Raw genomic sequence first — 26,184 nt, 5'->3', positions numbered from 1 at the left:
CCCTTCCTCCCTTCCTCCCTTCCTCCCTTCCTCCCTTCCTCCCTTCCTCCCTTCCTCCCTTCCTCCCTTCCTCCCTTCCTCCCTTCCTCCCTTCCTCCCTTCCTCCCTTCCTCCCTTCCTCCCTTCCCCTCTTCCTCTCTTCCAATCCCATGTTCTATGGTAGTCCCCCTCTTCCGGATAGCCATGCAGGTCTACGAGTAGGAATAATAGAAAACACGCTGCCTGAGCCTCCATCTATCCATCCAAGGTCTAGACGTCGGGCTCGACCTCGTCCACCGTAGGCACCTTGTGGAGCTTGATGCCCCAGTGGCCCATGATAGTGTGGATGGTCTCCCACAGCGTCTGCGTGTCCTCCTTGGACACCCCGATCCGCCGCGTGCCACGGATGTGCCACCACGTCTCGGTCGGCAGGTTCTGCGCCATGATGGCGCCAAAGACGACGAGCTCCGTGTCGAGGTCGTCGAGCACCTGCCGGTCGCTCAGGTACAGGCCGTACGTGATGTGCTTGGAGATCCACGCAAAGTCCTTGTGCGCGTCGAACAGGCCGATGGTGTCGGACGCGTTGCGCGCGTAGATCTTGCGGTACCAGTCCATGCCGCGGTCCAGGTTGGCGTCGTCGCACTGCCAGCCCTCGCGCGTGGACGAGTAGTCCTTGTCCTCGGGCCGCTCGACGGCGTTGATGGCGAGGATGGCCTCGAGGGGCTTGCACACGCCGACGATGGAGACGGCCTTGAGCAGGGCCTCGCGGAGCCGGCGGACGAGCGCCTGCCGAGCCTCGGACGTGCTGTACTGCGGCTGGCTGCAGAGGTGCTGGTACAGCTGCGAGGCGGCCTCCGGGTCCGGGCCGGCGACCATGCAGGCCGTCACGAGGATGAACCACCGCTCGTCGCCAAGCTTGGTCTTTTTGAAGTTGGTGGCGACCGTGTCGAAGAGACCGACCATGCCCGCGTCAGGTGTGGCGGTCTGGGCTGCTGAGGCCATGGTAGAAGATCTGTCGTTGGAATGCTGCAGACTGAGATGTCTCCGACCCTTGATGCTAAGCTGCTTGTTGCGAGAAGATAATACGGATAGCTTGGGTTTGTCACGAAGTGCCCTCTGTGCAACTGACTCAGTCACCAAGCTGGAAGGCTTTATGAGGCTTTGACGATGCCGCCCCGAGTTCCGGCTGATGTCAGATAGGATCGATCGTCCTCCGGCTAGATGCGTTGGCAGATGTGGTAGATTGCCGAGTGCAGCTCGTCCGTGTTGCATGAAGAACGGGATGCCGAATACCGGTGATGAGATGGTGAGGCCGGAGCGGGGGTTTCCTAGCCGATCTCACCGAGTTTGGGCAAAAGTCAAAGTTTATCGAGTAAGCGCCCCACCAGCTTGTGCTTCCTGCAAGAATCCTGCATTCCAGGACACTATTTTAGGATGAGTGAGCATCCTCTATTTGGGCAACAATTCGGTCACGTATCGAAAGCGGCAAATTAACTGAACACCTTGCTAACAAGGCATTGGCACTCTGGGACGTGCGGGGAGGCGATGGAAGGGAAGGGGAGAGAGAGTGGGCATCGGTTGTCTGGGCGTTTCCGGCATATCGGCCGAGCCTCCGTTGTGGCGTGGACTTTAGAGATAGACTAACAGAACTAATGCTTCACCAAATGACCACTTGAAGCACATATGTAGGTAGATAGCATCTCTTCCGGAGGCTCGATAGACCCCCCGACGTCCAACTTCCACTTCCCCGCGTCCCCGCCTCACGAACCTAGGTATATGGAGAACTTATCTTCATGATGGTATCAGGTACCGGTCCATGTGTCTCGGGCAGGTTGCTACTTCTTGAGCTAGCCATTAGACTACGTTGTTTGCATGTCCCATTTGCATCCCCAGAGACACAACATGAAAGAAGAGAGGTGAACCCTGAAGATCAACGAGTGTCTCCCCCTTTCCGCAGGCCCGGCTGTGCGTAGTGATATATTATGAGTTTAGACATGATCTTCACCTTCCTCCAAGTTTAATCGCGTCCGTAGCTGCTGCTGGTCACTGTAGATACCCCTCTCCCTCCCTCCTTGCCTTCATTCACATCCATCGCCAGACACCGAGCCATCCAGTCGCTTCCCAAAAGCCATGACAGCAAGCAGCGCAGAGCTGGCCAACGGCGTCGCCACCAACGGCGCCGCCGCGGCCGACAGCACCAAAAGTTCCCTCAAGAACATCCCCTGGGACCCTAGGATCGAGAAGGGATCCTTCAACATCCCGCCCGCCCAATTCCCCTCCACCACCATTCCCACGTCCACCGACGCCCAACAGGTCGCCAGTGACTTCCTCTCCACCTTCTCAGGCAGGCTCGCTGCACGGGACCATGCCGGCCTGGCCGCGCTCTTCACGCCCAAGGGGTACTGGCGCGACCACCTCTTCGCCTCGTGGGATCTGCGCACCCTCAAGGGCCCCGCCAAGATCGCAGACCACCTTTACGCCAACGCTGGCCGCTTCAAGACCATTGCCATAGACGACAGTGCGGCGCACCGCGCCCCGAGCATCTCGTCGCTGGATGTCTACGGCAAGTCGCAGTGCTTGTCCTTCTTCGTCACCGTGACCAACGACGTCGGCTCCGGCCGCGGCGTCGTCCGCCTCATCCCCACCGAGAGCAGCAACAGCAACGACACGACATGGAAGATTGAGACGCTCTACACCGTCCTTCACGAGCTCACGGGCTTCGAAGAGCCGCTGCGCGCCCGCCGGCCCCGCGGCGGCAACCACGGCGACGACCGTGACACCAAGAACTGGCTCGAGCAGCGCCTGGCCTCGCAGAGCTTTGACGGGGAAGAGCCCGCCGTGCTCATCCTCGGCGCGGGCCAGGGCGGGCTGACGTCGGCCGCGCGGTTCAAGATGCTCGGCGTGCCGGCCCTCGTGGTCGACCAGGAGGACCGCGTGGGCGACAACTGGCGCCGGCGGTACCGGCAGCTCGTGCTGCACGACCCGGTCTGGTTCGACCACATGCCCTACCTCGAGTTCCCGGCGCACTGGCCCGTCTTCACGCCCAAGGACAAGCTGGCCGAGTTCTTCGAGGCCTACGTCGCCCTGCTCGAGCTCAACGTGTGGACGCGCACGCGCCTCGTCTCGTCGGCCTGGGACGACGGCCAGCAGCGGTGGACGGTGACGCTGGAGCGGAGGTCGGCGGATGGAACGACAGAGACGAGGACGTTCCACCCGCGGCACGTCATCCAAGCGACCGGACACTCGGGCAAGAAGAACATGCCCGCCATCAAGGGCATGGACACCTTCAAAGGCCGGCTGTGCCACAGCTCCGAGTTCACGGGGGCGCACGCCGACGCCAGCGAGAACACGGGCAAGAGGGCCGTGGTCGTGGGCTCGTGCAACTCGGGCCACGACATCGCGCAGGACCTGTGGGAGAACGGGTACAACGTGACCATGGTGCAGCGCTCGTCGGCCAACGTCATAAGCAACGGGGCCATCATCGACATCGCCCTGGGCTCGCTGTACTCGGAGCAGGCGCAGGCCACGCTACCCGTCGACGACGCCGATCTGCTGCTCTGGAGCTCGCCGATGGAGTACTCCAAGGCCGTGCAGGTGCAGGTCACGCAGCTGGCCCTGGAGCGCGACCGCAAGCTCCTCGAGGGCCTGCAAAAGGCCGGCTTCAACCTCGACATCGGCCCCGATGGCGCCGGCATGTTCTTCAAGTACTTCCAGCGCGGCGGCGGGTATTACATCGACGTCGGCGCGAGCCAATTGATCATCGACGGCAAGATCAAGGTCAAGTCTGGCAAGGACATCACAGAGGTGACGCCCGACGCGCTGGTGTTTGAGGATGGATCCAGGCTCCAAGCCGACGAGGTGATCTTCGCGACGGGATATGCCAACATGAACTCGGCCACGAGGGCCATCTTTGGCGATGCGGTCGCGGACAAGACCTCGGATGTCTGGGCTTTCGATGAGGAGGGCGAGTTCCGAACAATGTGGCGTCGCAGCGGCCACCCGGGCTTCTGGTTCATGGGCGGAAACCTGGCCATCGCGAGGTACTATGGAAAGATGTTGGCACTTCAGATCAAGGCACAAGAGGAGGGTCTCATCAAGGATGTCAAGGCATAGACAGGCTTGCAGATAGGTAGATAGCAATGGAATTCGTCTTGAGCGCGGGGTATTGTGTACGCTCGTCTGGTCCCTATTGCTCAATGCCTAGCCCGGGAGCGGTCAGGCACGAATTGAACAGCTTCATGATTGATTTAAGAGCTGAAGTCGAGAATAGTAATCTCATATCGTATCGAGGGCCTTCTCGCAATCAACGGCGAGATGAGCATAGATGTGCTCGTCAACAGATAGGCAAAAAACTTACCTTGACATCCATAAGCGATGTTGTGTGTGGGTGCTTCATGTAGCCGTGGACCGACGCAACCCGGGTTGAAAGTGTTGCCAACTGGTGGTAGTCATATCTCAGGGAGGATCTTCGGTTGCAGTCGAGTTTCTGTTCCTTGTATGCCTCGTCTTCCGTTCATTCCTCTTCCAGTTCAAGAAGGTGCCGCTTCGGCTGTCTTCGCGATATCGCCCATCGCGCCGCCATCGCCCAAGGCTTTTCCCAGAGCCACAATTGTGTTCTCGTAGACGCGTGCAACATCCATCTCGAAAGGGTCGTCATCGTCCTCCCAGTTCGAGCTGGACATGTTCGAGTCGGTCGCTGCGCCGCTCTCCGTGACGTTACCGTCCGTCTCCTCCTCGTCCATATCCTCATCCTCGGGCTCGCGGCTCATGACATCCACAACCAGTACTCTCGTCTGCTCGACTACGCTCTTGCACCGCACCATGTCCGTCCGGCTGAGGCCAGACCTCAGCCCTCTCTCGAATCCCGGCAGTACCTCTTTCGTTTCGATATCTTCACCTGCCAGAAGACTGGCAAAGCAATGATCAAGCTTCCGAAGGGTGACAAACGTGGCGTTCGGGGAGGGCGGGAATGAGGTCATCCAGGTAAGGAATTCGTTGCTGATATTGAGGAAATAAGGTACTTGTAGGCTGGCTATGTACCGTATCCGTCAGCTGGGCTCCGCAGGGTCAGCATGGAGAATGGAGGCACACTCACGAGTGCCAGAGAGCCAGAGGATGTTGATCAGGCTGTCGAGGTCTTTGCACAGCTCGCTCAGGCTCTTGTAGCCGACGACATCGTCATCAGGCGACGATATGCTGTACTTCTTGACGTAGCGCCGGCTGATGTGCAGCAAGCGATCTTCGGCGTACCTGCGCACCTGCTCTTCCTTGGCTGATCCGGGCCTCAGCGAGTGGCCTCGGGGATGTGGCAAGCCAAGAGATGTGGTTGGCGAGCTTGTGCTAGGCGCTGGCGATGGCAGTGACTGTGGAAGGAAGCCACCCGGGGCGGCACTGGATGCTGTGCTATCTGCCATCGTGGCTGGGTCGTAGTCGAAGAGACAGGCACTTGTCGTCCATGTCGGTGCGATTGAAGAAGTAGACTGAGATGGCGTTAATGCTGTCGTCACTGGAAGTGTATGATAAGATCAGCCTTGGCTCTCCATCGCTTCCTAGGTATTAACTAGCGACAGCAACCCCACGTCATTGGGCAAATGGTGCCGTGTGGCCCCACTCCCAGTGTCCAGCCTTGCCTCGGGACCACCCCCAGAAATTTTATGCCATCATCTTCCCAAAAGCTTCAAGCTCACTCTTCCCATCCCCGTCATCACCTCCGGTCGCTTTTCGCATCACCACACAAACTCCACACAACACAACATGCCTCCCAAGAGAGTACTCGTCGAGACCTCGTCGCGGTCGCGCGGTGGCTCTAAGGGAGTCTTCCGCCAGACCTACGACACCCTGACCTCGGCCGAGAACGCCCCCGTCGTCCGCAGCATTGCTGTCTTTGGCGTATGTCGCATGCTCGCTCCCACAAGCTCTCTAGCTTGTTCCTCTGACTGCCAAATTGCTAACTACTGGAACAGGTCGGTGTCGCCATCCTCGCCAGCTCCTGGGCCGAGTACCTGCTGCCTCCGTAGGTCCCCTTTCAAGTCGGTGTTTTTGTCGCCAGAATACTCCGCTAACAACCCCTAAAGGATGAACTAAATGTCGCGAAATACCGACTCGAGAGTTGATGTCGAATCTCCTCATCCCACATACCCGAAACCTGTATTATATGATCGTCACGGCTGTACATTAGATGGAAGAACGATGGATGGGTCAGGGGTTCACTTTAGAGTGCTTGAACAGCAGGGAGCATGAATGACCTGAGCTGGGATCTAGGCTTAATACGACCAACCATGTCTTGCAACAAGATTTCCACATCTCGCAACCTATTCCATTATTTGTGCCGATTGGATGTCTTGCTGCAGAGTGTGCAAACATCCCCTTTCAGTCGGCGATCACAGACAGCCATTGACAGTTCTGTCTGTGGCTGGTGGACCTTGGCACAGTCCAATTCTTCACCTCTGCACGCCAATTGATATGTCTGTGGGCAAGGCGACGACATAGCGATAAAGGGAGTTAGTAGGGCCAGGAACAGCATGGCTCGGGGCCATCACTACAGTGGCCCTCGTCTCAGCCAGTGGTTCCATAAAGAGTGGCCAGCTGCTGAACGGGGCGGTGCTTTCCGAGTATCAGCTAACCCCAAGCTATACGTTGTATTTTGGGGGGCACTTTGGTGCAGATCTCCTTTGTTGTTTGCGCGCATGACTCGGCCTTGATCATCACCTTGTCTTGGTCTTGTCACCAAAACCAAGCCACCACAACACAGTGGAAATCCCGAGACAGAGTGAAGCAGCGCCATGTGGAAGAAATCAAGTACCTGACAACTGCACGAGCTCCCTCTTCAAATCGGACGAAAATGTTGGTTGAAACTGGCGTGCCATGCAATTCAACATTGCAGTCACTACCCTTCACGATTCTCCCAGTGAATGGGTGTGTTCATGAACATGAGACGATTGAACAAAGTGTTCTTTGTTTTGCAATGACCTGCCCATCTCACATTTCCTCACTGCCGATATCTTGAGCAAGTTCGTTCTGCTTTCTCGTTCTCATTTTGCGCACGTTTCATTTCGACATCAAGCCAACTACAACACCGATAATGCTTACCAAGCCTCGCCCAATCATGCTGCTCGTCACAGGAGCTCTCATGAGCCTCCTTCCCACTGCGCAAGCATACTGGATCCTCGGCTGTGGCCGCCCAGTTGTCACTGAGCGTCTTGACCCAATCATGCAGCCCGGCCAAGTGCCCTCGTCACACGTTCATGCTGTCATGGGAGGCAATGCCTTCAGCGCTGACATGCCCACCACCGAGAACCGCACTCAGGAGTCAAACTGCACAACCTGTGTTGTCACCGAGGACTTGTCCAACTATTGGGTTCCCAACTTGTACTTTCAAGATCCCAAGAATCACAGCTTCATATCCGTCAAGAATGCTGGTGGCATGAACATCTACTATGAGTAAGTGAAATCTGAATTTCTGAAGCAAATTTCGTCCACTGACGCTCACACCCCTTACACAGACAGCGCATTGACCCGCAAGATCCCCAGTACTCCTCCGGCATCCAGGCCTTCCCCCGGGGCTTTCGCATGGTCGCCGGCGATCCCTACCAGCGCAACATCTCCGACCCTCCAACCCTCGAGCAGCGGGCCATATCTTTCGCCTGCTTGTCTTCTACCTCTGGACCCCAGACCAACGACCTACCAGACAAGAAGTGCAATAACGGCCTGCGGGTGCAGGTGTCGTTCCCGTCATGCTGGGACGGCAAGAACCTTGACTCGCCCGACCACAAGAGCCACATGGCGTATCCTTCCCTCATGGACAACGGCATCTGCCCAGATAGCCACCCCATCCGCCTGATGTATCTCTTCTACGAGGTTATGTACTCCGTGGATCAGTTCGATCATCTCTGGACAGAGGGACAGGGAGAGCAGCCGTTTGTATTTTCGAATGGGTAAGCTGAACAACATTTCGACCTTTTTACCCCTATGTTGTTGGTTCATAGACTTCGAAGCTAACATGAGGCTTTTAGCGACCCAACCGGATATGGCCACCACGGCGACTTCCTCAACGGCTGGGACATCGCCCTCCTGCAAAAGGCCATTGACACCTGCGGCGACGAGACAGGAGGAGATATCCAGAAGTGCGAGGCGTTCAAGCCATATCTTCAAGATGCCAAAGAACAGAACAAGTGCAGCAAGAAGGCAGCAGTCCACGAGGAGGTGTCGGGCACCCTGAGCAAACTTCCTGGCTGCAATCCAATCCAGAATGGGCCGGAGAAGGCCATGCCACAAAAGTGTTGATCAGCACTGGTTCGGAGGAGAGCAATTGGGGCCGGGGGTTGTTTGCAACAAGGTCCATGTAATCCCCGTCATCCATCCGTCCCGGTACACCCACAAAAGAACATGCAGAGAAGACCTATAGCAAAGCTTGAAAGATTCAAGTACAGCATAGGGTTATACAGAGCATCTTTCCCTTTGTGAACCATACCCCATCAAGGGGCTTCGAAGCTCGGGCTAGACCAGAGGTCTCCAGAAATAACCGGGGCAACTGTGAAGGAAGTTCCATCAAGCATACTAACACTTACATAAGCACACAAGCATCAGTGGTTTAGTGGTAAAATCCTACTTTGCCATAGTAGGGCCCCGTGTTCGATTCACGGCTGATGCAAGCGTTGAGAATCCTACGGTTCTTCTCTTTTTGCCGGCCGTATATCAAGGTTCCATCCTTTTGCTTCCACAGAAACATTCTGGAGTCATCAGTCAGTCGAGTAGTGCGGGGGTTCATGTTGGTCTTTTTGACTTTGATGCACATGAGAACAAGATTGTAATGACCCATTGATGTAAATGGGGGCTCAGTCTCTGATTGAGTTAATTGAGGGAAGAGGAAGAAGTTCTACCCTTAACACCCAGTGCTTTGAGTCTTGAATCAAGAAACGCTGAATATTTAGAAGAGTCCCAATTATAACGAATGATTAAGTAAAGTAAACATATGAAAACGGTCAAGGCCAATGAGGCGCTCGCAATGAATGTAAAAGAGTTCCTGTCTCTACTCCTGCGCCCTTTCTCTTCGTCCAATGCAGCAATTTCTGATATAACCCAACGAAGAATGTACTATTGGCCCTTCCTTCCGCTTTCAACGGCGCGACTCAACCGTAGATCCAAACTCCGTCTTGACACGAATACCCGCACCGCCGCGAATCTGTCTCTCCAGATCCTCGTCGTCGTCATCGTGGTCAACATCTCGAAGCATGATGCTATCACCACGGCGAGGTAGTGCGCTCCTTGCCGCAGCTGCAGCAGAAGCAGCATGCTGATGCCATGCGCTGCTGCCGCTGGTCGGCGAGCTGCCCGAGTAGACTAGATCATCGTCCGCGGTGGTGCCGCCCGCGCCGCCGTGCGGGTTGAGGCTCTTCGTCGAGTTGTGCGACCAGGACGCCTTGTTCTTAACATGGTGCCTGGTTGCGGTGTTGCTGCCGTGGCTTACGAGTGTGACGCCGCGGCTGGTGGCCGAGCTGTGGAGGTTGCGCTTGCCCGTCGTATTACCCGATGATCCGAAGCCGCTGTTTGCTCCGCTCGATCCGGCGCCGGTGGTCTTGGTGGCGATGCGGGCAGCGATGAGGGTGCCCAGGGGCAGGATGATGACCACCGAGGTGAGGACGAGTGAACCGGGTTCGAACCAGACAGACTCGTCAAACTGCAGGCCGGCGAAGATGACTATGGAAAATGGAAAAGGGCCGTTAGCAAATGACTCCAAAGACAGTCATGGGGAGAAAATAGAAGATGGATACATACCAGGAACAATCATCAACACTCCGTTCGTCATGACAAGGACCTCCATGGCCGACGCACCGCGTGCAGAAGGCAGCATGCTACGGTGCTTCCACATGTGGTAGGCCAGCCTGGCGACGAAGAGCGCGCAGAACCAGACGACATTGGCCGTGCCGCAGATGAGGTCCGCCTTGCGCACCCACACGGCGCCGGTCTGAGGCGCGGCCTCGTCCGCCAGGACGGACTGGACCTGCAGCGCCGAGGACGCGGCCTTGAAGCCCAGCGCCAGCAGCACGAGGACGAGCGACGCGGCGACGGCGGCCATGCGCCAGCGCATCCGCCACAGTTGCACCATGGACCAGGCCTGGATGCACAGCGCCCACTGCACGAGGGCGGTCTGGAGCACGGCGCACAGCGTTGCGACGACCGATAGGCGCGTGGCGTCCGGGGTGGCCGGGGCGCCGGAGAAGAGGACGTAGAACTCCATGTACGAGGACTGGAACCACACGGCGAGCAGGGTGCAGCGGACGACCGAGAGCGCGAGGGAGGCGACGTTGACGCGGGCGGTGGTGGACTGGGCGATGCGCTGGAGCGGGGTCATGCCGAGCACGACGAGCAGCATGGCGAGGGAGGCGCCGATCTGGCAGGCGTAGGTGATGGCGGTGGTGATGGAGATGTGGTACACGAGGTCGATCTGGGGGATGGGGATGGGGTAGGTCTCGACGGTGCCGTTGGGCAGGGGGATGAGGAGGGGGATGGCCTGGGTGGATGGGTCGGCCATCTCTTCGGGAGTGAGAGAGGCCATTCTCCGTGATGTTGTGGCGAGATGACTGAGTGTAATTATGGATATCTGAAGCTGCTGAGAGGATGGCCGGTCCTAGGCTTGGAGATGTGTTGTTAGCATCGAAGTCTTCGACAGACGGCCCACGAGACGAGCAAAGTTGCGCTCGACGCCCATGCCAAAGAAAAGCTCCAATGACTGTGGTTCGTCAATGACTTCGAGGATGACTGCACAGATCAGGTGCACACAGATCCGGATGTAACACGGCAGATCTGATAGATGTCGTGCTACCCCCTTTTCTTCTCGATGAGGCAGTGTGCAGTTTCTTTGGCGGGGCGTGAATCGACGAAAGGGGGGAGATTGACTGACCTTGGCCCTTGGCAGTTGGCAGTTTTCTTGTGGTGAAGGCTGCTTGTCAAACTGCGATTGACTTTGACACTCTGAGGCTGGTGACTGCTTGCCGTGGATCGAGTGAAGAGGAAACGAAGATGTCCCAGAACTCGGCGAGATTGAAGAATGACAGAAGCAAGATCTGGAGTGAGAGTGCCTTGCAGCGATTTATTTGCCGTCTCCCCCTATCTTGCCTCATCACGGCCACGGTGCTTCAGCCCATTCTCTCTACCAGGGATAATGGTCGACGCGGTTCAGCTGTTTCATGCGTCGCCAAAATAGCTGAGAACTGACAGACGGAAGAATACGAAGGCCAGTCAATCGTTGGCAGCATTGGCTATATCAAAATAGCCGAGATGGGGATTGTCCGTTTTAGGTTTGGCTAGGCGGTGGATTCAGAGAACAATACTAAGCATCGTCAAAGAATCGTGGTGTTGAGGCGTGAGAACAATACTAAGCCGAGCCAGCCATTATCTCGCCACCCGCGTCACCTCTGGCTAGCCCGAATCTCATGGTCGACATTCTAAGAGTACCCTTCAGAAAAATCAAGGAGAGGTCGGCGAGCAAATGAATGTTCGACCTTTGCTCCTTCGGGAGGCTCCAATGGTAGAATCGTATGTGCCGTCCTTTCCCTCAAGCCCTATCGGCAGCGGCCGATACGCGCGCAGCGGGAAGGTATTTGCTTAGCATTGTCCTTCTTTTGCAACATGAGCCAGTTTGGAAGTATGCTTACTTAGTTTGCCTCGTATCTTCCAGTTCCGTTCAGGTCAAGAAGCGGTTCTCTGACCAACAAAGCCAAAGGGGTGATTCGGCCAGGCTCTTAAATCAAGCGATCTGGTCCTTTAATCATGGACCGCTTAAGATGGCATTTTTGGGTTTCCTCCTTGTGTCCCTAATAAGGTGGCTGCAGTCAAATGACTTCTGTCTATGATTCTGTATTTCCCAGTCTCATAACACGAACTCCTGTAGAACGCCGTGGATCCCCTCATAATCCCTCACAAACGAACGAAGATGCATTCTGCATTTTCAATCAATCTCCACCAGCGATTCTATGCCATATCTACGAACTGGCCGAGGTCGTCAAGGTCAAAGCACAGAAGGCAGATATACCACGGAGTGCCTTGTCGCATTGCGATTCACTGTCAAGACTGACAAGGACATTGTATTAGTTACTTCTGGCAGGCTATTCCACCACGAACAAGAGTCTGAGAGCAACTGAATCCAAAGAAGTGACTTATGCCTTGCCTGCAGGAACATTCTTGTGCCTCTCAGGCAGCAATGCATTAGTGGCGTACCTGCATATGCACTGCCTCGAAGGTTCAGCCTCGCCGCTGACCCACGTCAGGTTTTAGGTGCATATCATGCTGGCCTCCATGGTCTTTGTTGACACCCTCTATCTCAGTCATCTATGCATTGAATGGTCACTTTCTATTTTCCATACAACAGCCTCGTTTACAAGCAACCTCGTTTTCAAAGCAACCTCGTCTCTCGTCAAAGGCGCGCGCAGCCCGCCCCCAGGATCACAAGTCCTCCCATCAATGGCCGAAACCACTCGAGGAGTCGTCGAGGCGAGCGAAGGGGTCCGGCTGAATGAATGGACGACAAACAGACTCAGCGCGGTCCCCAACTACACTTATTGCCGCCTACCTCGCGGCGATTACGTGCGCTATCTCGTCCTGAACAGCGGCGTAGGAGACGAGCCCCTGACAGCACAGCTGCACGTTGCCCGCCTGGGCAAACTAAGCAGGGCCGAGGCACTCTCGTACGTCTGGGGCAGCCAGGAGAACTTGGCCACCATGACCTGCAACGGCAAGAAGGTCCAGATCACGAGGAACCTCGAGCGCGCACTGCGCACAGTGCGTCTGCCGCACAAGACGCGCCGCCTATGGGTCGACGCCGTATGCATCGACCAAGGGAACCTGCGGGAGCGTGGGCACCAGGTTGGGCTCATGGGCGACGTCTATAGCCTCGCTAAACGGGTCCTGATATGCATGGGGCCCGACGAACATGACGACGGAAAGCATGTGGCCTCGCTTCTCCAAGACGTCGACCGCGTGATCCAAACGGTTCTGGGCTCTGATCTTCCTGTCGAGGACCATGCCTTTCCATGGCCCGAGCCTGGTAACATGCTAGTTCATGATGCGCGCTGGGTGTCCTACGATCGTCTTTGTAAATCGGAGTGGTTTGAGAGAGGATGGGTCGTGCAAGAAGCCGCGCTGGCACGAACAGCACAAGTCTTTTGGGGATCGAGTCAATTTGATTGGGACCACGTACTCCAGACTGCCAGCTGGGAATTGACGAGAGTTCGGCCGATGACAGGCGAAACCAGAAGAAATGATTTTACCTGGTCACATTTGATTCCGTTTTCAACTCGGAATGATATACTTGCCAGTCTGCTCGGAATCCCAATAAACCAGGGAATGACTTGGCCTATGATACTATCTATCAATCAATCACTACGGCTGTCTGATGAGCGAGATCGTATCTACGCATTCATCAGTTACGGCAACAAGTTTGCACTCGATTATTGTTTCAAGCTAGACCCAGACTATGCTTGTTCACTCACAGATACCTATCTGCGATTCGCAAAGGACTATATAACAACAACTGCCGACTTAACGCTCTTGAACTTCGTCAATACAGCGCCTTCAGCTCCGGGCTCCGTTCTACCCTCTTGGGTTCCACGGTGGAATGAGCAAGTATCAGGATTAACGCTGTACAACCTCAATCTGACCAGCAGGGATAATTATGCTTGGAGGCCAGAAATTGAGCAGGACAATAGCCTGGTGGTTCGAGGCGTCTTGGTTGACGAGATCGAGATCATCAGCGATTGCCTGCGCCGCCCAGAACAGCTGGAGCAAGATGTACTTGCAGCTGGCTTAGCTCGGTTTTGGAACAGGATCACAGGACTCGAGAATATTGATTTCGCGTATGGAAACGACTCACTGCACCTGGCATTTCTCGACTGCCTCCTGATGGGCTTCCCACCTAGTGGGCCAGCATCCGGATGGACAAACTCACGCAGCTCCTTTATGGAGTTCCTGCAAGAGCTAGGGGCTGACTTTGGTGGCCGTGACATTGGTTCCGGTTCTGGCCTCCCTGACGGCAACGTTTTAGCCACCATGACAGTCCTTCAGCAAGTCTGCCGCGGCAGAGAGCTTGCGTTGACCAAGCGTGGCTATTTCGCCCTTGTCCCAGAGGCTGCGAGACCAGGCGACCTCTGCTGCATCCTTTTTGCCTCCAGTTTGCCATACATCCTTCGGCGTACAGGGCAAAAAGAAAGCACACACCAGTGCGTTGGACCGGCCTATATGCCTGGGAAGGTGTCTGGCTACTCATCAAAGTGCGACAACTACGTGTCCTTTCACGGCTTTGGCACTGAGAAAAGTAAAGACTGGGTGGACTGGGACGTTGAAGAACATGATATCCTCATTTACTAAGCCTTAGCGGCAGTTTGCATCAACGGGACATCATTGGCGGGCGGGCATGAGGATTCTTATGATAGATTGCAGGTCAGTCACAACACATCACGTCCCAATGGCCATCTGTGGTACATCAGATCAGGTCAATGTATATTAATAGCTATACAATATGACTACTATTAATAAATCAGTTTGCAACCCAAATTCTGCTTGGAGGGAGTGTTGCTTGAAGCAGCGAACCCGTTGGCCTATCTGTTCGATCGATTACTGTATGCCTGGAGTTGAGTCAAGCTGTGTAGTTGTACGTCTTTGTCTCTTTCTTCAGCTAGGAGTGTGGTTTTCAGTATGGTATTTCAGTGTAAACCTTTCGGGCATACTTAGTTTGTTTTCATGAAGGTTCAAACCACTAATGTGTTAACAAGAAGCTGCTGTCACTATTCAGGATACATATGGACAAATCACAGAGTGATAAATACTCCATGCATGCCACAGCACACAAAACATACCACATCACACACATCATAAATTCACATCCATTCACATTCAGAAGTACCAGAACAGTCTTTCCAAATCAAAGATCATAAACCATATGACATTGTCAGCCTTTCCAAATAATCGCACAGGAGAGATAAGTTAGAGCTGTGGTTAAAAAAGAAAAAGAGAAGGATGAGCAGGAAAAGATGTGCGATGAATCACAGACAGCGCTTTCGCCCTTTGCCAGACAAAAAAGCAAAGACGTTGGTTTTTCAGGTCAAACCGAAACAAACACAAAACAACAGCAGCATCAAGTATGAGCAGCAGAGCGCACAGCAGAAAAAAGCAAAAATAGACGGTAGGGGGTAAACCCAGCCGTCCACCGCCGCCACCGACATAGTTGACAAAACGGAAAAGCAAAAACACCGCATGCGTGTCGCGAGCCTTTCCCTCTCTTGAGAAACCACCAAGAAGAGGTCGTCAGGAGAAGGGGCGCGAGAGGTCAGAAACACCACAACCCAACACAACCCAATCGCAAGGGTTCCCCTTTCCATCACCGAAGCCCCGCCACCGTGCCGCTCGCTCCAGCACCAGCCGCCCAACCCAAGGAAAACAGAAAGAGCATCGTTTCTTTTTTTGAGTGAGAAAACAATAGATACACGGGAAAATATTTCCTCCGCCGGTAATGCCAGGACAAAAAAAGACAAAGGAGCACCGTGGGAAGAACCACCCCAACCCCTGCCCCCCCAAAAGATTACGTTCCCAGAAGAGCAATGCAATAAAGAGTCTGGGACAGTGTGATCAGCCTTGCTTGTTACAGACGAGGCTGCCATCAGCATCCAGCCCCCTTTCTTCGATGAGCTGTATTAACATACGCCTTGCTGTCACTTATCCAGACCCGTGTCTATCGACTCAACCCGGATGCCTCCGGGCATCGCCAAGAGAGGATCGAGGTAGGCTAGGCCAGAATGTGGAGGGATCCAGATGAGTGTAGAATGTGTGATGAGTATGAAGCAAGGCACGCCGTAAACATGGCAATGAAAGGCGCGCGACCACCATCCCGGACCAACGTTGCGAGGCATACCCAAACATGCTGAGCCTTTGATGAGATGGTGTCCTTCTGGACCATTGCCAAAAGTGCGGGAACGAGTTGAAAATGATGCGCCTTGACCAGATATATGTGTAGGAGTTATGTCGAGAGTAAGAAAATGATGATGGCGTGACGATGGAACCATGTAGAGCAAAATGAGTCCTCTAGTGCATGCAGTGAAGCAAGAGGTTGTGAATCTACTCGGTCGCATCTCTGATCAAAGCCAAGCGTGGCATAGGGTGTGAAAATCAGGAAGATGCAGTGAAATGCGTGATGGGGCCTGCACCGCGCAGGTAAAGTGCATGAAAACCTCAACGCCGTGACGAGAATACTTCAAATTAGGTAGTCGAGCAGATCCTCGAGGGGATCCGGTATGAGATCGGGTTGGTCGAAGCACTACTCGCCGGTGCCAATCTCGCCAGCGCCCTCCATGAAGGCACCCGTGTTGAAGTCAAAGGTGGGGTCCTCGGCGTTGTCATGCAGGAATGAGTCGAAGTCGAAGTCGTTGAGGACGTTGTCCGACGTGAGCGGGTTGGCAAAGTCCATGGCGCCGAAGTCCTGCATGTCCGTCAGCGAAGGCGGTTGCTGGATGTGGAACTCATCAAAGCTTACCAGAGGAGCTTGATCCATGAACGAGGTCTGGCTGGGGTCGGTCGGGGGCTGCGAAGGCGGGATCGGGGCGGGTGCTGCGGCCGGGGGTGCCGGGGCAGCAGGCTGGCCGTTGACCGGAGCAGCGCCGGCGCCTGCGTTCTGACCCTTGTTGAAGTTGGCGGCAGGATTGACAGGCGTCATGGGTGTAGCCGGTGTCGCCTCCGCCTCGGCGGGAGCATCGGCTGCAGGGGTGGCAGCCGCGTTGAGGTTGGAGTTCGACTTCTTCTGTGACGCCGCCTGTCGACGACTCTTGTCAGTTCGTTGTATCGCGGTAGAGGGACAGGGTGAGATGTGCATTACCTTGCTCTTCGACTTCTCGCTCTTCTTCTTGGGGGCGGCCTTGTTGGACTGCTGAGGCGTGGGCGGCGCAGCGTTGGTCGTCTGCGGCGACGAGGTATTCCTCTGGTTGGCGTTGGCCGCAGCAGCTGGTGCTGATGGGGGCGGCATGGAGCGCTGTTGCGGCGTACCCTGCACAGACTGAGCTTGAGGGCCCTGGGGTCCCATCTGGGCCCCGTTGGGGCCTCCTTGTTGCCACTGCATCTGCGGGCCGCCCTGGCCCTGCTGCGGCGGTTGCTGTCCTTGCTGTGCAGCAGCGGCCTGCTGCTGCCGGGCCATCATCTGCTGCTGGTGCATCGGACCGGCAAAAGGCTGGCCCGGGTGGGCATTGGGAGGGCGCATGCCGTTCATCTGAGCAGCAACCATGTTGCCGTCCATGTTGTTCATGCCCTTGAAGAAGTTGGGGGCCATGTTGGGATCCATCGTGGCGCCCATAAAGTTGACAGGGTTGGGCGAGCCACGCGACTGTGCGCCCTCTGGCAATGGCGAACCCATGCCGCCCTGGCCCATCTGGGCGTTGCGCTTCATTTGCTCAGCCGGGTTCGGGGAGGCACCAGACCGAGGACCCTGCGGGGATGTTCCCTGGAAGGGCTGGCCGTTAGGCCCTTGAGGACCACCTGGACCGGCCGGGCCGGGCTGACCATCAGGACGAGTAATGCCCATACCGTCCTGCTCCTGGCGAGCCATCATCAGTCGCTTCTTATTCTGCTGCTCGAGGAGCATCAGCTGCATCTGATAGTCCTGTAGAGCGTGGTTGCTTCCGCCGGCAGCATTGGCGCCGCCGGGACCGGGTCGCATGCCGCCGGGGGCCATCTCACCGGCGTTGTAGTAGGCGGTGAGAGCGGCGCCATCAGGCCCCTGAGGAACCATGGGCGAGCCTTGACCCTGGGGAATGGGTGCGTTGGGCATGGGCTTGTTGGGAAGCTGGTTGCTGTGGTGGTGTTGCAAGTTCTGGGCGTAGGTCGCGATAGTCTTTGCCTGTACGGCTGGTGACTGGTTCGTGAAGGTCTGCAGCTGATCAGGGTTCAGCGAGCTGGGGTTGATGCCGTTTTGCATCAACATTTGCTGAACCTGCTGCGTGCTAGGGGGCATCTGCATCTGTTGGCCCGGCATCCCCTGAGCACCGCCTGGACGTCCGTTGGGCACCATGCCGGCCTGGTTGGGGTTGAAGGCGCCAGCATCAAGACGTGGGCGCTTCGATGGTGAGGGCGCGTTGTCGGCGGAGCTTGGTGACGAGGGTCGTTGCCGGTTGCCATCCATGTCGGAAGGATCGCGCTGCATCTGACCTCCCTGCTTCTGTTGCTGGAGGGCCTGCATGGCTTGAGGACTGAAACTGACAAGTTAGCTTCTAAGCCGCTGACGACGGTGGGACTAGCAGACGTACTTGTTCTGGCTGTTGGCGAGAGCAGCGCGCTGCAGGTTGTTACCCTGGGCCTTCATATTCATCATGGCGCCGTTGGGCATGTTCCGCATCATGTACTGCTGCTGCTGGGAGAAGTCCGGGCGCATGTTGCGCAGCAAGTCCTGCTGCGCGACCTGCTTCATCCGAGATTGTTGCTAGAGAATAGTTGAGCGACAAGTCCGGCTTGTGACTAGAGCTCGAGTGAGTGAGTGAGTGAACATACCTGAGCGTGGTTGACATATTGGTTGACTTGATTGCTGGCACCCTTGCCGCCCTTCTGGGCGTTGAAAATGTCCCAGAAGAGACAGAACCAGTCGTAGAGAAAGCAACTATCGGCAGCAGGGGTAGGGATGTTGGGTGCGGGGAGGTCATCGGGACGCTTGTCGATGTCGTCCTTGGAGTCGGTGTCCATGGCATCATCGCCGACGCCGTTGCCAATGACGTTGCCATTTTCGTCGCGACGACCGCCCGGGCTGTCCTTATGAACCTTGATTTGCTGATCGCTGCTGAGCATGGCTCTGGCGCAGTCATACATGCCGTAGCGGAGGAAGTATTCGTAGATGTAGGTATTGAGCAATGCCCGGTTGCTGTCGTTGGACTGGAGCTGCTGTCGAGGTCCACCCTGCGGGACCATTGCGCCATTGTTCATCATAGCCATTGGGTTGCCGACAGGACCGCCCATGGCCTGCATGTTCGCCATGTTGATGTTGTTCATGATTGCGACGGGTGGCGAGTGGGCAGACAACGTCCAGTCGGCCGGTACCAGAATCGATCACCCCCTGCTACCGAGCAGAGTAAATGGAAATAGTGTCAAGGCGGGTTGGGCGCGCAAGACAAAAAGACCCTTTGTGTTCTTATCGAGAGCTCCCAAAGAGTCCGTTCAGTGGTGGTCAGCCACTGGTGGCACCGGTGGCAGGCACGCGGTGCGCTGGAGATCTCGCGGGGGGCGGATCTCTGCGTCTGGAAGAAGCGGTGTTTTTGGGTCCGAAACCGTGCGGAGGCCAGCAATAGGACACCGATCGCGAAGGGCGTGGATCTGTCGCGAAAGGGCTATCGCTCGAATGATCGAGGATGATCGGGAGATGGAAAGAAGCCGGCGACGGAGTCTGGGAGGAATTGTCGAGATGCGAGAAGGGGAGAGGGAGAGAAATGGGTCGAGCTGCGGCGATGGTCTCGCTCGCTGGGGGGTGGTGACCACTGTGTGGGTGGGTGCGCGAGAGACACTGGGCACTGTGCTAGACAGCTGTGCGAGTATGTAGCCTCCGCCCTTTTTCTTCCTTTTTCTGTGCTAATCTGAGCGCCCGCGTCCGTTCGCGCACTGGGACTTCGGGGGCCGATCCGGCAAGGTCGAGAAATCCAACCAGCTCCACGATGCGCACATGAAAGAAAATTACCGGAGGCGACGAGGAGCAGAATCGGTCGGTCTGGGAAGGGAGTCGAGGGAGAAATATTGAGGAGGTAGGAAAAGGGAAAATGGAGGAGGAGGGAGGAAGAGATGGGGTTGGGAATTTCCCAATTTTCGGGGAAGGTCAGTCCAGTAGAGAGAGACGCTGCAAATGCTACGAATAGGCTCTGGCTACGGTGCGGTACGGTACAGTGCGCAGGCCTTGCCAGGCTTCAGAAGAGGAGAGACAGCACAGTGAGAGAGCAACACCACGGGGGGTGGGAGGGCACGTCAAGACATGGTGGAGGCGACACGGTCATCGAGGTAGGTATCGGGTCGGTCCAGGGGTGGGCGAGGAGAATGAGCATTGAGATGGAAAAAAAAGGTGGGAGGGGATCCGCCGCGCGCACTTCTCAGAACGCCGGCACATTTAAGTTTACGTGGTTTGGCGTGGGTCTCTGGTGTTCAATCACACTACTGTCCGCGTAGATCTCATACTGGCGCCTGGAAGTTCAGGCTGCTAAGGCATCATTTCATCGCCTCAGGCAGGAATGTAGCCAGAAAAAAAGGGCTTGGCACCTAAAAAACGACAGGGCCAAAGGTTAGGGATCGCGCTGGGGAGCGGGCCTGGAGCGCATCGCCATCATCGAATGGCATCAATTGACGAGGGCGGTAGAGTGGGATCTCAGAGCGAGGGCCGGTCCTGCCATTGGCGTCGTTCTCTGCTAGGCAACGTGTCCAACGGTCTCGGAAGCTTACAGGTGGCCGTTTGCGCACATTCGCTCGTCAATTCTCAAGTTCTTCTCGTCGTGACAACCCAACAGCTCTGCGAGAAAAACAGCAGACATGCCATGGGCCATCGCGGCATGTACTTGTATACTGTGCGACAAAGCAACGCAGGGTCGATAGGCGATCATCACAGGCAGATGTCCGGTGCCCAGGTCGGTGGTACCGTGCCAGATCTGGCTGGCTGCTGCCCTGTAACTCTGTGGAGTACCTCCAGCTGTCAATTCAAGGTGGCCCTCACCGAGAAGGGCAGCCTTGAAGCCACCAAGCCCACTAAAACAGCCGCCCGCCCTCACGTCTCAGTGGTCGAATTGGGCAATTTACTGTGAAATCCAGTTGTAATTTCCTTGGGCTCATGAAATTTCCACTAGTTTGAATCCCAAGATTATGCATCCTGCGCGGCAGGCAGTAGGCTGGAGAAACAAAGAGAAACCTCTGCAAACAATGCGTTTGTCAGAAAAGACAGGAAGGCGAAAATGGGAGGATGGCCTCATTGAGGCGATGTTGTCGTGCCCTGTGGCCCAGTGCCCTTGATACTGTGCCGGAGAGCTCGGGCAGCCATGGGGTCAGTCAGACTCTTTCTCTCCCCCTTGCTCTCGATGCTGCCCGTCAGCCCTATCGCGCTTCTGGTGGCGTCTGTCATCACCCACACACCCTCAATCACCTGGACAGCGGGGCTCTGACTCTTTTCGTTGCATGTACAATGACTTTTTGCGCTGCCTAAACAGTCTTTGTTCTCGGTGTAAGCATTGTGCTGCAACCCGGAGAACTCGGCGTTTCGGCCATTGGTCTGGCTCAACCCAGAAAGGTTGCATGTCACTGGTCCGTAACTACGTAAGGTAGTTTGCCCGCAAAGGATTCGCCGGCAAAGCAGATCCAACTCGAGCTATGAAACTTCATGGAAAGTGCTCTATGAGAATGAGAAGTACATTGCTCATACTCCGTGCTTGCATGCCTTTGGTGAAAGGCTTCGGCAGACAGAACCCGGTGTCTACCCTGAACGCAGCGCACATACGTACAGTGCCGGATCCGCACCGATCGGCTTTGCACAGAGTTGTACCTTGCATTAGCAGCAAACTTTACTCCTCGCACACAAACAAATTCCCTGTTGCCCAAGTCTCTGATCTCTGGTTGTGCTCGAAATGCAACAGATCCTAAAAGCAGATGCGTCCGCAATCAATTGCAACCTCTTCTGGGAGAAGTCTACAAGTACCTACGATCATAGCTCCCGCCTGGGGCATTTAAGCTTTTAGGGAGAGCCCACCCAGCTAAAGGCGTTCCGCCGTGTGATCTACCCGCCCGCCTGGCGGTTCATCCCCACTATCCGAACCGGGCTTGGGCCTCGGGCCTGCCTTGGTGGGTGCGCTTGCGGGGGTTCATCACTCAGCTGGAAGAACGGCGGCGGGGCAACGCCGGGGACATCAATCATACTCCAGAGCTACCTAAGTATGATTCAATGACAGTGAATGACCTAGGTAGTACGAGTACCAGTGTAAGAAGACGATTGAGAAACGGTACGGGGAGAGTGGTGCGAGTGATATCATGTCATTCGAAAATCAGTCTCTGTCCCTGCCATATGGGAACTTCTCTATGAAATATTGTGACTCTTTCCACATTCGCCCACATGTCTTAAATCGTCGAATGAGGTTACAACGTCCTGAATTCCAGTGCCAGAGAGGAAAGACACGTCATCGTAGCGGTTACCTCTATTGTGAACGCCTCATGCTGAGCAGAGCATTGCAAAGCAGCAGAACGCTAGCCCGTTGACCGCAACCTAGGCATGAACACCACGTGCTGCACAAGCTAGAGAACAATACAACCGGCTTGTATGATCGGGTATGTAGTGAAGGTGACCCGTCACCCTTCCAATATTATCTCTCATCAGTCATCCTCCGGCGGGAGCTCGTCATCGATATACCGGATCAGCGATATCCGCATCTCGGTCGTGTCGTTGCCCCTCAGAACGTCGCTGATGAAATGCGCCTCGACCTGCATCTGCACCATCTCCAACGCGCCTCGCAGCACGCCGCAGAAGATATTCGAATACCACAGCTCGTCCTGCGCCCGGGCGTCGTCTGGCAGCTCGACAAAGTCGGCCAGCGGGTTCTCGTCAAACACCAGCGAGAACTGCTTGCTGTCGCTCGTCCAGTTGGTAATGGTGGGTGTGATATTGAGGAAGATCTTGAAGCCGACCTATTGGTTTGACAATCATCGATTAGCCTTCGTCGCCCCTTATTTCCATGCTGAAGAGGCAGTAGTGTGTATATGGAATCCCCCAGGCGGCTTACCTTGGAGATCATCTCGGCCGTCTCGCGAAAGTTGGCGCATCGCTTCATCGTGTTGGACTTGGCAAGGTAGTCTTCAATGAGCCTGAGGCCGATGTTGTAGCCCATCTTATCGAGCTGCTTGTTGACCTCGACATAGTCGCCATCAAAGTCCTTGCACAGCTGGGCCACGATGGTGCCGTAGGTCAGGGTCACGAGCTCGGCGTTGACCTTGTCGATCCGCGTCCTGGTCGCATGTTAGACACGTCCGCAACTTGCTCACTTCCGGCGTGTGCCTGGCTCGGTTTATCTTACTTCCAGATCCTGTCGGGGCTCGTTAGTATTGGGTCTTGGCCCAAGTTAGGAGGCACAGGGGTTGACCGACTCTTCGCCCACACGGGCTGCCTTTGTGGCCGACATCTTCAATCGCGTGCTCGGTTATCTTGCCACCATGGGTCTTTGAAGCGCGCTGCGCTGAGCCTCGATATCACTTCTGCGCAGAGGTAGCAGGGTAGCCAAGCGTTGTCGTCGGTGCTGTATATTGGTTTGTTGAAAACAGTCTAGGCGGTATCAAGGAGGTTCAATGCGCCCCTCGCAGCTAAAACGGAGCCTCAACTCGTCGGCACTGGACCCCCACCAAAGCAGCATTGAGGGTCGGCCAGTCGGCGCAAAACCCCACCGACCACATGCAGACGCAGTGCTGGCGCTGAAAGGCCAACAAGGGTTGGAAAATTAATTTTCCTAGCCATCGGATTTTTGGTTGATTGCCCAGCCTCGATTGCTAGCATCACCACCAGATTGAAGCTTTGTGCTCGAGCTAGAGATATCGGCGCAACAATTGCAGCGCATTATCGCCCAGATCTTTGTTGGAAACCCGGTTTCAATTTCTTATTCAAGGTCATCACTTTGTCTTTCCGATCACAAAGACGTAGCCATGTCAGAAAAGAGGCGCGCGTCTAGCGACGCGGGCTCATCGCAGCTGGTGGTCAAGAGGCCGAATCTGGGATCTGGCGCATTGACAAGGGCCAATGCCACGTCGAGCTTGGTGCAGGCGGTATGTCTATTCTTTAAATGCGAGAGATGATCCAATGCTGACCTCTGTTGATGTAGGCGCCGAGGACGAGCGGGCTCCAGGCTCCGGTGATGGAATTGACCGGCCATTCGGGCGAGATCTTTGCGGCGAAATTCGACCCTTCCGGTAACCTGATCGCGTCGGGGTCCATGGACAGGAGCATCAGTACGTTGCTTTTATATATGGATAATGCTGGGTCTATGTGGCTGACGGCATCTAGTGCTCTGGCGAACGTACGGCGACTGCGAAAACTATGGCATCCTCAACGGCCACCGAGGCGCGGTGCTGGACCTACAATGGTCGCGCGACTCCGATATTCTCTTTTCCGCTTCGGCAGATATGCACCTGGCCAGCTGGGACCTCACATCCGGCACGAGGATACGGCGGTACGTAGGGCACGAGGAGATCGTCAACACAATGGATATCAGCAAGCGTGGAGAGGAGATGCTTTTCAGTGGAAGCGACGACGGCACAATCGGCATCTGGGACCCCAGGACGAAGAAGGCGGCCGACTACATCGAGACCGACTTCCCCATCACGGCGGTCGCCATCTCCGAGGCGGGCAACGAGATCTACTCTGGCGGGATTGACAATGACATCAAGGTGTGGGACGTGCGGAAGAAGGCCGTCGTTTACTCGATGCTCGGCCATCAGGACACCATCACCAGTCTGCGGGTGTCGCCCGACTCGCAGTCTCTGCTCTCGTACTCTATGGATTCTACTGCCCGGACGTGGGACATCCGGCCGTTTGCGCCTACCGAGAGGCATATCAGGACCTTTGACGGTGCTACTTTTGGGTTTGAGAAGAACCTGATTCGCGGCAGCTGGGACTCGGAGGGAAAGAAGATTGCTGTCGGTGGAGGCGACGGTACGGTTGTCGTGTGGTCCAACGACACGGGCAAGCTGCTGTACAAGCTGCCTGGCCACAAGGGCACAGTCAACGTCGCCGAGTTTGCGCCCGGTGCTGAGCCGATTAGTAGGTTGAACCGCACCATCATAGCCAGGCTTCTTCTTTGCTGACTTTCTTGACAGTTCTTTCCGCGTCGTCAGATCGGAACATGCTCCTGGGCGAGCTGAAATGAGTCGCACTTGGAACACGAGAGACATGACACACCACATTGGCGATAAGCAGCGAACACAGCTGCTGCATCGCGCTCTCCTCTTGGCATTTCATCCTATAGTACTTTTGGGGCCTGGTCATCAAAAGGCCTGCTTGAGGGTGGCTGTGACCAAGCCAGTGGCCATCTCGAGCCTGTGCTTTGCGGAAGGGGATAGATCGCGCCGAGGCTTGTTGGACGGGAGGAAGAGTGGTCAAGGACCAAACGACGCCACATTACGGGACGTACGGACACGAGCTTGAACTTATCGTTGATCAAGGGCTTGATACAGTGGGCCGTAGAAGTGGCCAGTCAAGTGCGGTAGCATTGCAGAAACAGAAACAGAAGCGACAGCGATGTACCTTATCAAAAGCGAGGAGGCAGAGCTTCACCTTCCAGAGCCTTCCGATCGATAAGTCCCGGTTAGCAGGTAAAGGAGACAGCTTCGCAATGATGACAATCAATAAACTGTCTAGGCAGTTCAGTTCCGCGTCCCTTGGCTGGACTGTGCAATTTGTCGATGGCTGTGCTTTGTGCTATTTCATCCCTAGGATGGTAGTTTGCCGTGCTCATTTCCAGGCCTTCGCTAGCCTTCCTTCGCAGGACAAACTGCTTTAATTCACTCGAAAGCTAGGTACCTGGCTCCTGTCAGCCTTTATTGGGTGATAGGTAGAGGTATCATCTCCAATCTCCCTCCAGGGCGCGGTCCCTGCCATGCAAACATCAGGCCTTCTGTATCGTATCGATTTGCTGCCGTCGTGTCGCACTGCACCTCACTGCCAATCCAGGAGGATGCCACACTAATAATCGAGAGACCCCTGTTGAGGCCAATCCAAGACCACCGTCCAATCCGTGGCCTCCGCTCAACGCCAACCCGAAACACGGGGTGCGCAGAACAAACCCCTGCCTTGTCGACACTTTCAATGCAAAACACAGAACCCCCGTCGCAGGGGCAGCCCTCGCGGCCAATCACCAGGCCTGGCTGCATCCTCCCTGTCACAGGAGCTGACAGCAGGAAGAGCTCGGACACACCAAGGAATCCCATTCCCTGGCTGCTGAGCTCCCTCAACAGGATCAATGAAGCTCGCTAAATGGGTAGCGCGATGCGCGAGTGCAACGCACGTCCACTGCCCTGCCTGGCTTCGAAACGAGGGGGACATCTCAGTGAGAGACATGAGGATATCCTGCCTAGCCTCGCGACGGCTGGACCCTCGACCCCGGACGGGTCAGCAAGCAGAAGCGAGCGCGCGTGTGCTCAAGCTGTGACAGCGGCCCGTGTGTGCATGCACATAGGTACGTTCTAGTT

General features: G+C 55.8%; 10 protein-coding genes across 10 annotated transcripts; 5 read left to right on the top strand and 5 right to left on the bottom strand.

Moving 5' to 3' along the window:
* Positions 1-249: 249 nt before the first annotated feature.
* Positions 250-981, bottom strand: E0L32_010292 (uncharacterized protein; the record flags this gene model as incomplete). The annotated part of the gene is made up of 1 exon (XM_031132894.1): positions 250-981. One exon carries the CDS (start codon positions 979-981, stop codon positions 250-252), a length of 732 nt encoding a protein of 243 aa, XP_030989803.1.
* Positions 982-2,109: 1,128 nt separating this feature from the next.
* On the top strand, positions 2,110-4,092 carry E0L32_010291 (uncharacterized protein; the record flags this gene model as incomplete). The annotated part of the gene is made up of 1 exon (XM_031132893.1): positions 2,110-4,092. The coding sequence occupies one exon, from the start codon at positions 2,110-2,112 to the stop codon at positions 4,090-4,092; it is 1,983 nt and encodes a 660-aa protein (XP_030989802.1).
* Positions 4,093-4,508: 416 nt separating this feature from the next.
* E0L32_010290 (uncharacterized protein) lies at positions 4,509-5,393 on the bottom strand (the record flags this gene model as incomplete). Its single annotated transcript, XM_031132892.1, has 2 exons — positions 4,509-5,011; positions 5,075-5,393. 2 exons carry the CDS (start codon positions 5,391-5,393, stop codon positions 4,509-4,511), a joined length of 822 nt encoding a protein of 273 aa, XP_030989801.1.
* A 340-nt stretch (positions 5,394-5,733) lies between these two features.
* E0L32_010289 (uncharacterized protein) lies at positions 5,734-6,063 on the top strand (the record flags this gene model as incomplete). Its single annotated transcript, XM_031132891.1, has 3 exons — positions 5,734-5,868; positions 5,943-5,992; positions 6,054-6,063. The coding sequence occupies 3 exons, from the start codon at positions 5,734-5,736 to the stop codon at positions 6,061-6,063; spliced, it is 195 nt and encodes a 64-aa protein (XP_030989800.1).
* A 997-nt stretch (positions 6,064-7,060) lies between these two features.
* On the top strand, positions 7,061-8,262 carry E0L32_010288 (uncharacterized protein; the record flags this gene model as incomplete). Its single annotated transcript, XM_031132890.1, has 3 exons — positions 7,061-7,419; positions 7,482-7,913; positions 7,992-8,262. The coding sequence occupies 3 exons, from the start codon at positions 7,061-7,063 to the stop codon at positions 8,260-8,262; spliced, it is 1,062 nt and encodes a 353-aa protein (XP_030989799.1).
* Positions 8,263-9,094: 832 nt separating this feature from the next.
* E0L32_010287 (uncharacterized protein) lies at positions 9,095-10,534 on the bottom strand (the record flags this gene model as incomplete). The annotated part of the gene is made up of 2 exons (XM_031132889.1): positions 9,095-9,675; positions 9,754-10,534. The coding sequence occupies 2 exons, from the start codon at positions 10,532-10,534 to the stop codon at positions 9,095-9,097; spliced, it is 1,362 nt and encodes a 453-aa protein (XP_030989798.1).
* Positions 10,535-12,438: 1,904 nt separating this feature from the next.
* Positions 12,439-14,340, top strand: E0L32_010286 (uncharacterized protein; the record flags this gene model as incomplete). Its single annotated transcript, XM_031132888.1, has 1 exon — positions 12,439-14,340. One exon carries the CDS (start codon positions 12,439-12,441, stop codon positions 14,338-14,340), a length of 1,902 nt encoding a protein of 633 aa, XP_030989797.1.
* Positions 14,341-16,282: 1,942 nt separating this feature from the next.
* On the bottom strand, positions 16,283-18,990 carry E0L32_010285 (uncharacterized protein; the record flags this gene model as incomplete). The annotated part of the gene is made up of 3 exons (XM_031132887.1): positions 16,283-18,200; positions 18,258-18,430; positions 18,499-18,990. The coding sequence occupies 3 exons, from the start codon at positions 18,988-18,990 to the stop codon at positions 16,283-16,285; spliced, it is 2,583 nt and encodes an 860-aa protein (XP_030989796.1).
* Positions 18,991-22,326: 3,336 nt separating this feature from the next.
* Positions 22,327-23,129, bottom strand: E0L32_010284 (uncharacterized protein; the record flags this gene model as incomplete). The annotated part of the gene is made up of 4 exons (XM_031132886.1): positions 22,327-22,638; positions 22,734-22,956; positions 23,025-23,033; positions 23,095-23,129. 4 exons carry the CDS (start codon positions 23,127-23,129, stop codon positions 22,327-22,329), a joined length of 579 nt encoding a protein of 192 aa, XP_030989795.1.
* Positions 23,130-23,643: 514 nt separating this feature from the next.
* On the top strand, positions 23,644-24,863 carry E0L32_010283 (uncharacterized protein; the record flags this gene model as incomplete). The annotated part of the gene is made up of 4 exons (XM_031132884.1): positions 23,644-23,763; positions 23,820-23,946; positions 24,002-24,757; positions 24,814-24,863. 4 exons carry the CDS (start codon positions 23,644-23,646, stop codon positions 24,861-24,863), a joined length of 1,053 nt encoding a protein of 350 aa, XP_030989794.1.
* Between the last annotated feature and the right edge of the window lie 1,321 nt (positions 24,864-26,184).

This window comes from Thyridium curvatum (genome assembly GCF_004353045.1).
Source record: "Thyridium curvatum strain D216 chromosome Unknown NODE_81_length_187271_cov_78.157168, whole genome shotgun sequence".
Classification (NCBI taxonomy): Eukaryota; Fungi; Ascomycota; class Sordariomycetes; order Thyridiales; family Thyridiaceae; genus Thyridium; species Thyridium curvatum.
This window is presented reverse-complemented; position numbering and strand designations above follow the sequence as displayed.